The sequence below is a fragment of the Rhipicephalus microplus genome, chromosome X (genome assembly GCF_043290135.1).
Source record: "Rhipicephalus microplus isolate Deutch F79 chromosome X, USDA_Rmic, whole genome shotgun sequence".
Classification (NCBI taxonomy): Eukaryota; Metazoa; Arthropoda; class Arachnida; order Ixodida; family Ixodidae; genus Rhipicephalus; species Rhipicephalus microplus.
The window spans coordinates 150,569,501-150,582,125 of record NC_134710.1 but is presented as its reverse complement, the minus strand read 5'-3'; the positions used below and the strand labels follow the sequence as shown (position 1 = coordinate 150,582,125).

At 44.0% G+C, this 12,625-nt stretch overlaps 1 protein-coding gene across 1 annotated transcript in view; it reads right to left on the bottom strand.

The window, feature by feature from the left end:
• Nucleotides 1-5,924, bottom strand: part of LOC119176889 (neprilysin) — a 30,636-nt gene extending 24,712 nt beyond the window's left edge. The window contains exon 1 of the mRNA XM_075877998.1: nt 5,413-5,924. Within this exon, the coding sequence (XP_075734113.1) occupies nt 5,413-5,514 (102 nt within the window). The 5' untranslated portion in view covers nt 5,515-5,924. The remainder of the gene's footprint in view (nt 1-5,412) is intronic.
• Nucleotides 5,925-12,625: the final 6,701 nt, after the last annotated feature.

Sequence of the window (12,625 nt, the reverse complement as noted above, 5' to 3'; positions counted from 1 at the left end):
TACTATAAACGGCTGACCAGGATCCCACGAGTGAATTAAACCACATTGCTGCAGACTCACTCGAGTAGCTTTTCCAAAATGGCTGCATAATGAAAAGATGAGCCAATCATTAATTCCTCTCAGTCCTGTAGCAGGAAGGATTTATTTACTTCCTAAAATACACGTCACCCTATGGTGTCTTCTATCGGCACTGTGACTCAACCGCTGTCTAGTTATGTGTATAGGCTCATTAAAACAGTCCCTCGTTTCTTTCCATTGCATCTTAAAAATACGAATGATTTTTAACCGACATTCTGGAACTCGACGTACCTAACAACTCGATACTCGTCACATTAGACGTGGCTTCCCTTTACACAAACATTCCTCACGACGATGGCATTCGGTCGTGGTAAGCGCTTATGACGAATCAGCTTTTGATAAACCTGTCGACAGCTCAAGTCTTGCCAGTCTTTTTGAGCTAATTCTGCAACTCAACAACATTGAATTTAATGACATGCACTACGTTCTGTGGGTACTAAATATTTCACCAAATTATGCCAATAGAGTTATGGGTCAACTAGAGAACAGGTTCCTTGACATGTGTGCACTCAAACCATTCTAATTTAAGCGCTTCATAGATGACATCTTCCTAATATGACATCATAGAGAGTCTGAACTGTCTTTCATTTCAAATTTTAATGACGTTCACCCATTAATCTCGTTATCACCCACATACGCACATTCTGCAATAAACGTCCTATACGTCACAGTTTCTTCGTCTGATAATAAGTTGACGACAAACTTTTAAAGAAAACCAACGGACAAGCAACGCTATCTGCATTTCGAAAGTATACCATGTCAAGGATAACAAGACGAGCATTCCGTATATAGTCATGCACTCAGATTTAAAAGGTTATGCTCTGCGCAATCGGACTTCCGCGATATTTGTTAGAAGCTGCGTAGTGCACTTACAGGTCAAAACTACCCACCTAAAATAATTGACGATGCCATTAATCGTGCCACTGCAGTTGACAGACGCGAGCTTTTTAACTCGAAGGAGCGCACTTCACAGTGACCATCTACTAACCTACTCGTAATGCATTCTGCATCAATGCCGAACGTGAATCACATCTTAAAAAAGCTCCACAACATCCTAATACAAAGTGGTCGCCTGAGAAGCATTTTTCGTGAACAACCATGCGTAGTTTGCCAGCGATCAAGAAACCTGCACGACGTATTGACGTAATCTAAGACAACCCACTCCATTCCTCCCGTTAATTCTGGTCGCCATCCCAGTCATAAGCCACGGAGTAGAGTGTGTACTGACATGACTACCGCAGCATCAGTTAAAAGTTCGGCGTGCAATTTTACAATGAAAATTATAGGGAGCTCTGACTGCGATACCAGCAAGTTGCAAATTTCAATATATAGGTCACACTGAAGCGCCATTTAGATTACGTTTCAATAATTACAAGGCACATATGACCGCATATCCTAACCTGTCCTTTCGAAGCACGTCAGCATACCGAGGCCTTTGCTTGACCAACTAACAACAACGATATTGGAATCTAATTTCCTATCCCACCATGAAAGAGAGTTGCACTAATCCCTCCTGATCTATAAATTCAGGGCCGTATTATCTGGTATTATTGAAATCACAGGAAAGTTGACATTCCTGACCATGTAATAGATCAGTCATTCTCGCATACACCTGCTAATTGACCACATTTTCACATTTTCTCTGCTTTTTTTAGACCTGTACACACCGGCTTTTGTGGCGCATCTTTTTTAGTTCATTTCCACCACTGTCACCATTTTTATCTTTCATATTTTTATATTTTACCTTTTATTTTCTTGTTGGTTTATCCTTGTTACCATTGCCACATTTCATTTGTTACACACCTTCACTGCACATTTTCACCATTTTTCTATTTTATATCTTACTTTTTTTTCTGGTTGGCTTACCCATGTTACCATTACAACACTTATTTATTTATTTATTTATTTATTTATTTATTTATTTATTTATTTATTTATTTATTTATTTATTTATTAAAGTACTGCTGGTCTGATCTTCAGACCTTAAGCAGGAGTGGGTACAAGAGTACAAAATAAAGAAGGGTTACAATAAACACATATGAAGCATTGCGGCGATAATAACAGCAAAAGAAGAAGAGTACAACGAGTTCATACAAGCACAGCAGCAAGATATTTAAATAACTAGTGAGAACATGAATACGTAAACATACGGAAGAAAAAAAAAGGCGTCAGGGTTCATGTAAAACTATGTCAGAGCTATGTACCATGGACTGAAGGGCCTGTAGATAGGATGATAGCGACGGGCATTCCACCAAAGCTGAAGGTAGGGAATTCCAATTGGTCGCAGTTCTTGGGAAAAAAGAATACCGGAAAAATTTGGTGTGCCTAGACAACTCGCTTACTTTATTATTATGAAGGGACCGAGTAGGCCGCCGGTGGGAGTCCTTTAGGTATGTATCTTTTTTTATACCTAAGTGTCCATGATAAAGAAGGTAAAATAATTTCATTCGTTCACGGTATCGGCGATTTGCCAATTTTTTCAGCTCAGTCATTTCTAATTGATTGATATGTGGGGTTTAACGTCCCAAAACCACCATATGATAATGAGAGACGCCGCAGTGGAGGGCTCCGGAAATTTCGACCACCTGGGGTTCTTTGACGTGCACCCAATCGAAGCAAACGGGCCTACAGCATTTTCGCCTCCATCGGAAATTCAGCCACCGCAGCCGGGATACGAACCCGCGACCTGCGGGTCAGCAGCCGAGTACCTTAGCCACTAGACCACCGCGGCAGGGCAGCTCAGCCGTTTCTAGAAGAGATGTTACTGATGCCTCCCAGCTGTATTGAATAAAGATGAACCTAACTGATTTCCGCTGTATTTTTTCCAGTTTTTCCGCTGTAAAACGAACGAAGTGTATAACACTTCATTCGTTATACAAATTCACTGGCCATTTTCACCGCTCATGCTGTTTACCCACTCGTTTTGTTATTTTATTCCGGTTCGTGTTAGCCTTTCAAACGTTTTTTTTTTTCCCACTTCATCTGCTGTACACCTCACCTGTCTATTTGCACCACTGTTATCCTTTTTCACGCGCATTTCTGTTGGTCTTTTACGACACGTCCTGACGCACCTTGCTCATTGCGCAAATTCACCGCAGTGACAATGTAACAACTTTTTCGGCTACATTCCTTTTTTATGAATTTCTTTCTTTACGTGAGTTCTCGTGTCCACAAGTAGGCCCGTTCTTGCGCATTGCCAACTTTGTAGTAGAAAACTGTGTCTCGTTCACAAACATTTTTTTTATGAAGTCCTAACCATATCGCAAAAGTGCCTATGTTTATTTATAGTGACATAACATGTGCTATATTTATGACAATAATAGTAAAACAGGCGTTGGGGGCCCCCGCCATACTCATGTACGTAAGAAGTGCGTTTTTACCTGTGCCTGCAATCCCTGACGAAGGCGAACCCTCGTGCCGAAACAGAAGAAATAAACATTTTCGCACGTTCGTCCGACGTTTCTCAACTCTTATATGGAAATCACTGGTTCTACAAAGCACTATATATATATATATATATATATATATATATATATATATATATATATATATATGAGATCTAACAGACAGTAATGCCAAGGAATGTACAGGGGAAGTTATTAGAACCAATGGAATGTAAATAAGAAGAAAGAAAAGTGGATGAAAAGATAACCAGCCGTGAGCAGGTTCCTGTTATATAAATGTCACGTGAAGAACGGAACGGCAAGCAGATCAAAACTTGCACCACACTGCTCAAGCAGAGAGGATGCAGCCACAAGAACATACACAGGACGAGAGCAAACTAACTGCCGTCACACTAGATACTTTTTACAGCGAAAGCTGTATATGGCTGAGGGAAACAAAAAACTGCCCGGCAGTGTTGTCACGAGCGGCCTACTTGTCGTATGAGTTATTACGTCATTCTCGGCGTCGTACCTAAGAACGCGCGCCATTGGCTGCGTTGTGAGTGACGTCGTTCATCTCATCGCAGTCGTGCCGCCGAGCCCCCACCCCCAATGCCACCTAGAGGATTATCAGGCCTGGTCACTGCTGCCGTTACGCCACTCGTTTTGCCCGAGCCAGCGCGCGTACGCGAGGCACGAGTCCATTGCCACTATCGTCCCCTAGTAAAAGATAAAGCGTTCGCGGCAAGTTTCACATACTTAACAGCTGCCTTTTGGGTAAAAAAAAAGGCACTGGCTTAGGTAATGTATTGCGCTTTAAAGCATTTGGAGACGCACCTGCGAGCCATGTTTTCCACGAAAAAGCAAAAGGTGGACGCTATCGAACGTGTGGTCGGTCTATAAGAGCAAAATTTCATGGACCACCAAATGGACAAAATAAATACGGTAAATTTTATTCATTTTTTATATTTAGACACGCACGCACACACACTATTTAGAGCATAAAGAGAAGCTGTTCCTAACTTATTTGCAAAGTTTCTGCAGTTTGATTTGTACTCTTTCTAACATGTGTCTTTATAGACACGTAGTTATTGAGGATAGTGTGTGCTGCTGCCACAAGTATGTTATTCAGCACAATATAGGAGTGATGACCATTGCAAGAGGAAAAAAATCTTTCGTTTCACAAAAATTTCTTGTGACCGACACAAGAAGCGGCGTTTCCTGCTTTAATTGCTCTGGCCTATCATGCAGTGGTGCGTAGTCGCTCATATAACTTAGGGCCCGTGAAAAATGTTAGTACTGGATCTAATTAAACTGTGTAGCCAACATGGACGCTTCTAAATGCACTGCCGGTTCTTGAATCGGTATATTCGGTAGCGGTTCTTAATTATTCTAGCTTGAAGTAGAGCTCACAAGCTTGAAAACAATTTAAGAAAGCGCTTTACCGTAAGTGTCTACACGCACCTAAATTTCGAGCAAACATATTAGGTAAGGTGCTGACCCCAATGATGTCGCAGGAGTGCCGGCAAGAAAATACTATGCAAAAAACCGATGTACTAAATAATTCAACAGCATTCATTCCAATTTCTCAGGTGGTCGAAATTTCTGGAGCCCTCCACTACGGAGTCTCTCATATTCATATGGTGGTTTTGGGACGTTAAACCCAACATATAAATCAATGAATTAATTCCAATTTGATCAAACAAGTGAACAGAAGTAATGCAAGTCCGCGGTGCTAATAGCCAATAGAAAAATGTTCACCGACCCTGAAGGACAAACGCCTATTTTGAACTTTTTGGCATGCGCGCGTTTATTATTTAAATGCTAGGGCTTACACCAGCAAGTCAGAAGCACACATGACACTTTTATTTTAGAGCAAGAACGGAACATGGTGGAGATGGGTCCAATGGAACGACTTATAAATATGTAGTACGCTCACACGAGTACATACCTGCGGGGCACAAAGAAAACAGATGTCGACGTCAGCTTGACAAACGACACGCTCCAATTTTGTTCTTCGGTTGTCCTTAGGAAACGAGAACACTCGAAGCATCGGTCCCTTTGCCACGACAATTCGCCACGCAGCATCGTCCAACCATTCGGATTTGCAGCCGTACAGGTTGCGAATATCCAGTGCGCAAAGCGTACCCCATATTTACGCTGCCGTTCACGAACATAGAAATAAACGGTCTTCTCGAGTCGCCAACAAGAACACTAGCACGCCACGAAATCTTTCATCGGGCTTGGCAATCCATGTCTGACGGGCGACGAAAGCAAGCGTGCACGTCTGTGCAGCGAAACATGCTGGTCAAATTGGAGTGACGTCAGAGCCCAAGGCTGACACAGTGAGCAGGCCTGGAATTATGTAGATGGCATTGGCCGAGCACGCGCGCATCAGTTTCCCCTGAAATTTTCCACATGCTAGGGACAACTCTAGAAGAGCGCCGACGGTGGAAACGTGAGAGAGCTCGAGTTCGCCGGGCCGATGGTGCAGTCATGACACAAAAACAGGCCATGGAGGCCGAGTGCCGGCAACAATTGCGTACCAATCATCCGGCAGCCTTCCGAGCCGCGCTCATATCGCGAACGGCAAAACAAGCGCTGGTGGCAGGCGGATACTGCAAACCACGCCGCCGAGTTAGCACCGCGATGTCGAACGCTTGTAACAAAGCCGTGAAAAACAATGAATGCATGGTTCTTGAACAAAGGAAAAAGGCATTTAATTTCTTTCCGCCTATACGGTGCAGTGTCTATACGTCGAACAGATGGCGTTGCCACGTAAACGGGATGATTGCGGGAGCGCCTTCGCCGGCGCGAACACCCGCTTTCGGCGGGAGTTTCTCCAGCGGCACTTTGGCTTCGGTTGCCACGTCAGTGACTGCCTGTAGTCCGAGAACAACCACTGTGACTAACGCATTGTGAAATGCATTTAACCACTCATTACAGTCGTCCATGACTGTGATCATGCGAGGCACTATGTGCGGCATGTGAAATAAACACTGTGGTAAACCCAAGCCAAGCGTGTGTCTAACCTCATCAGAAGCACGAACATGTAACCAATATTTGTGAAAGGCTTCAGCGCCACGTCGGGTTCAACCCACCACTAAACATCGGGGCCGGGCGTTTCGATGCTTGGGCGGTGATTTTTGTTTTCACTGCACGCGCAAGAGTGCTATGATAGTATAGTGGCCCTCGCAGCAGCGGAGAACACTCGGATCTAAGCGCCAAACACCGGAATGCGTCATGATGACATTGGGCAACTAGATCCAGGGACGGTTTGGTCCTGCTAGAGCACAACGCCAGTGCCATGTTAGTGAGACCGTTGTTTAAAACGAAGGGCATACAGCGCCTTCACTGGCTATTGTAATACTACTACTGGAGTACTGCTGTGTTTCCTTTAGATTAATGACCATGGGCGTGCGTACAGTGGGTAGGGGGGGGGGGGAGGCGTCAAGTCTGCCCCATACCTTTACACAGCCTCACCTGTCGCGTCATTGTTCCCTGTTTTAAGTGCAAAGCTATGACCAAACATTTTCTTCACAATAACAGTGGTCGAACCCCCCCCCCCCCCCCTGTTTCATTCCAAGAACTGCTTACTTACCCCTGGAACTCACTCCTGGAAAGCCGGCCTGCGGCTACACACGCCGCTACAGCCAGGCCGTTGATAGAAGTACGCTTCATCGTTGCGAAGCTTGTTTTATTTCAGACTCGACAAACGGACTCCCCGCATTAGAAGAACAACTCTGGGTCGCGAAGCGAGCTGAGGAAGCCTCCCGAGCACAAAGGCTCGCAACCGATGCTTAGTCCAGCTTCACGGAGCAAGAATAGTCTTCCTTGCTTCGTGGCCAGGGCTAACATGTGTCTAAATCCAAGGAAAACATGTGTGAAAGGCTTCAATGCAGCGTGGCAGTTTGCGCTAGTTGGTGTGACAAAATGACAGAGCGCGAGAACAGAACGACAAGAGCGCTCGTGTCCTTCTTGTCTCTTTGTCGTCGTTCTGTTCTCGCGCTATAACTATCTTCAGTGCAGCGTTGGGTTGAACCCACTGCTAAACACCAGGGCCGCACGTTTTAGCTTTCGCTGGTTAACCATTTGTATGGAGTGCTTGGGCGGTGGTTTTTCGGTTTCTTTTCTCTTTTTTTTTTCTTTTTTTTTGCTCGAGCTGGGCGCTTCTTTCGCAGACGTGATGGTGGCGGCAGCGAGCGATGTGACCTTCGTGCGCTTAGTATAACTTCAACCACGCGCCCGATCCAGGCGGCTGTGCTTCAACACAAGCTTTCCAAGGAAAGCAAAAGACACACAAACCGCCTCCATCACGAGATAAGCACGCGTGGATGGGCGACCACGCCCTGTAGGGCAAAGTACAGATAAAAGAGGTTTTTAGCAAGCTACGGAAACACGTTACGTATTTACGGCACGATTCCTTTTCGTATACACGCGTACTCGTACTGGAATAATGTTCGCGCATGCGCACTCGTCAGCCGATTCTATATTGCCACATTTCCATAACGTGTTTCCTTAGCTTGCTAAAAATCTCTAATAGCGAGCTCTAAAATACTGTACGAAAAGCTTGCGGGCGTTGCAGGTGTCGCGTTAGCGTTTGTCCCTCAACAGAAGCCCACTAGAGGTTAGCGTATACGACGCATGCGCAACGCAAATACAAAGCATTGCGTCACGGTGCTCCAAAAGTGTCTATTATAGACACGAGGCTCGAGGGGATCGCAACGAGTGGGGCGACGACTTCGGAAGCACGCCTTACGCGCTCTTCGCGCCATCTCGCTAGTGATTATTACGACCACAAGCTGAAGTGCCACCGAACTTTGAATATCGCCAACGTTAAATAGTCTATATCAGTAGCTCACCGTTAGTACTCTGAAGGACGTACGTTTTGTGGCCGTCCTTCAGCACTGCGCGCTGCAGAGCAAGGGTCATTGATGCGATGCCCGTCGACAGAACTCTTTCTTATAGTTTTCTTCTTAGTCATATGATAGTGCATATTTTAGAACGCCATATCAGTGAAAAAAATACGTCGAAGAACTCTTGGTGTAGCCTAGAAAAGCAGTTTCACATTAAAAAAAAAACAGTTGACTAGTTTGATCACCAATAAAATCGGCTGTGTTTTAAGAAATCTGGGGAACAAAGCGTGAACAGTGATGAATATACAAGCTCATGCAATACAGAATATTCGAAAACAATGCATTATCTTTAATAGTCACCATGCAGGCTCCTTCATGACCCGCAGCCCACGGCGTAATCTTGCGGCGTTTCTAAAGGACACTTTTTCCGGTAGCATGTGCGCCAATGGGATCAGGTTGACTGCAGCGTTGGCCTTCCAAGTCAGGTGGTTGCGCATAGGCGCTGTGGTCTCAGACTGCAGACTGCCTTCGCTTCTTCACTCTTTCCCCTTTTATTTTGCATTGCACTCTTATATTGACTAGCACCTGTGTTTGAGCCCCTTCAGCATTAGTAACCCATTCGCAGTTCTGATGAAGCCAGGGAAAGGTGCACACCTTCTCGGATGCTCGCCTGGCATCGCCCAGCCGCGGTGGTCTAGTGGCTAAGGTTCTCGGCTGCTGACCCACAGGTCGTGGAATAGAATCTCGGCTGCGGCGGCTGCATTTCCGATGGAGGCGGAAGTGTTGTAGGCCCATGTGCTCAGATTTGGGTGCACATTAACGAACCCCAGGAGGTCGAAATTTCCGGCGCCCTCCACTATACGGCGTCTCTCATAATCGTATGGTGGTTTTGGGACGTTAAACCCAATATATTATCATCTCGTCTGGCGTCGGTTAGCGCATTCCTTGCATGTTATTGTGCCATGTCTCAATTTCTCGAACGTTCCAAATTTTTCATTGATTGATTGCTATGTGGGGTTTAACGTTCCAAAACCACCATGTGTTTAAATAACCCCAGTTGGTCAAAATTTCCGGAGCCCTCCACTACGGCGTCTCTCATAATCATATGGTGGTTTTGGGACGTTAAACCCCACAAATCAAATCAAAAAACCACCATGTATGATGATGAGAGACGCCGCAGTGGAGGGCTCCGGAAATTTCGACCACCTGAGGTTCTTTAACGTGCACCCCAATTGAAGCAAACGGGCCTACAGCATTTTCGCCTCCATCGGAAATGCAGCCACCGCAGATCAGAATTTTTATGTTTCCTCGATTTGAAGAGCACCGGCGGTCGCGCGATGCCATGAACACGGCCTTTGCCAGCAGATTGTGATCATTTTTGCTATTACGTGCGCTCGGTCAAGCTCTCTGTCGGTTATTTTATAAGGCGGTGGCGCGCGCTTTTTGTACGCTTTCATCAGTAAGAACTAGAACATTTAATCTTTAAATGTCATGTGACATGACAAATGTACTTTTTTGTTCACGACATGCGCATAGAAGATCTTTTTCAGGCTATGTTTTTGTTGCCCTTGATACTGATGTATGAACCCGCTTATCGAAGCCACCTCGCTATGTAGTAAGTACAATATTGCTGTGACGCGAGAAGTGCAATATTTCAACTACCAGGATTGAATCTCGCCTTTTTTATCTCATTAGATTCTGAATCCAATTTAGGTGGGGCCTTTTGTTATATATGTTCGAGCCACTGTACGATAGCATCGGCAGTGCAATTCTTTTGAATTGTTTGAGGCATCCTTTCCAATAACATCAGCACATTGGCCTGCAGTTTTGAGCGAGGAAACGACTCGAGCCAAACACATCAAGAAAGAAAAATGGAAATTTCTATCACTTACACCAACAGACGTGTACACGCAGAAGAGTTACGTGAACGTGCTTCGTAGAAGGAACTGCGACATGTGACGAAATGGTATATATATATATATATATATATATATATATATATATATATATATATATATATATATATATATATATATATATATATATATATATATATATATATATATATATATATATATATATATATATATATATATATATATATATATATATATATATATATATATAAGTGAGATCTAACAGACAATAATGCCACGGAATGTACAAGAGAAAATATTAGAACCAATGTAATGTAAATAAGAAGAAAGAAAAGTGGGTGAAAAAATAACTTGCTGTGAGCAGGAATCGAACCTACGACCTTCGAATAACGCGTTCGATGCTCCGATTGACACTCCCACGTTTAAATTCACATACAAACCCAATAGAATTGCTTGGGGGGATGGCCGCCCTGATAGCTCAGTGGTTAGAGCATCGAACGCGTTATTCGAAGGTCGTAGGTAAGTTCCTTTTCACGCCAAGTTATTTTTTCACCCACTTTTCTTATCTACATTACATTGGTTCTAAGAACTTCCCTATACATCCCTTGGCTATATTGTCTGTTAGATCCTAATAATATATATATATATATATATATATATATATATATATATATATATATATATATATATATATATATATATATATATATATATATATATATATATATATATATAGGATCTAACAGGAAACGGTAATAAACACAAAGAGCATTGCTTCCGCCATACAACGTCATTTTTTTCGTCGATTATTTGGATTCAGCCTCGTAACAAAGTAAAGATAGGGCGACGAGGGTGTAGCCGAAGAAACGTGAAACAAATAATAATAATGAAGGAAGTGGACGGCCATCTCACTGCCTGCTTAAATTCCCGCTGTCAAAATTCTACTGCGCAGCAGTGGAGTTCTCTTTTTCAAACAAGTGCGTGCAGCCTGGTTTATGTAAAAACGCATGGCCGTGCTACGAGCCTCTACGAAAGAGCGAACCATGGACGTGGTTGCACTTTGAGTCAATACATCTTGCGAATGAGCTGCACGTCGGAAACCTAAAATATCGAGGAGGCTATTCCTGTCTCTGTCATTTTTCTCTTTCTTTTTTTCTTTACACTCGCCCGGTTTTCCTGGGCCTTTTCTTGGCGAAGATAGATGACGTGAGTCGGGGTAGTAACAAATTGCGTTGCCATAGAAAAAACGAGCAAAAGGAAAGAAGAGCGGGAAGATTTTCTGTTCTTGAGTAATGCTCCCGAGAATAAGGCTATATGGAGAGAACCTCTGGTCGTGTTCGCGTCCTAGCTCGTACCAGACGAGGGGGAGGCTATGTGATCACATTAATCAAGGAATATGTTCTCTCTTCGCGAGTGATATTAAAGCCTAAAAGAAGGGAGAAAGAGGGGAAACTACGTTGAAACATTATGTCGCGCGAAATAGATATTCGCTCTCATGATACTGACGACGAGCGCAATTTTGTAATGGAATAGGGCGTGCGGAGAAGGAAACGACGTTCACCCACTTTAATCAGGGCAAAGCGAAATTCAATACTTTTAAATTATCGCGACAAATGTTGCTGCGGTCGGCCGTCCGTGTACAGCGTCATGGTTTCCAAGGCTGTTTCCTGTCATGTGCCAACGCATTTCGTTTCTTTCGTATATAGATGCGATGGAATCCAAGATTTGGTACGCAGCAATAATGAACGGCACGCAGGAATGCTTTTAAGAAAAATAAAGGAGCATACGTGATGCAGGGCGACTTGTCAATAAGGCGTGCACGCGCGCGAAAGCACGCGAGAATTCATCACATGATACGGCATTCACGTCGCAACCGGTATCAGATGACCTTCTCGAAAATTGTAGGTCATATACATTGTTCGGGCCACAGCTAATGCAGAATGGTAGCTTGATGATACGCTTGAATAGAATGTTCACGGTACAACGACCACGTGGAGCAATTACAATGACGTAATCTTTATGCATCATTTGACCTCGCCTCATTTCGCACGTCCTTCACGTGCACGGCTCTATCCCATCGCAACTTTTGGTTGGGACTTTATCGCCCTCTAGAATGAATTTGGGTATATATATATATATATATATATATATATATATAGAGAGAGAGAGAGAGAGAGAGAGAGAGAGGGAGAGGGAGGGAGAGAGCTTTGACAACTGTGTAAAATAGTGTCGTCTACACATGGTTATGCACTTGTGGCCGTTGTGGGGGCAACGGCCTGCTACGAAGCGCGTTCGCATTCCGTAGTTCACACGTTGCGTGCTTCGTGATGGTACGAGTCAAAAGGCGAGAAACCGCGACGTTATAATGAAAGACGTGAGGCCTCACGATGTTTTGTATGCAGAGGTAATATTGGCACTATCCGTGTTTTTA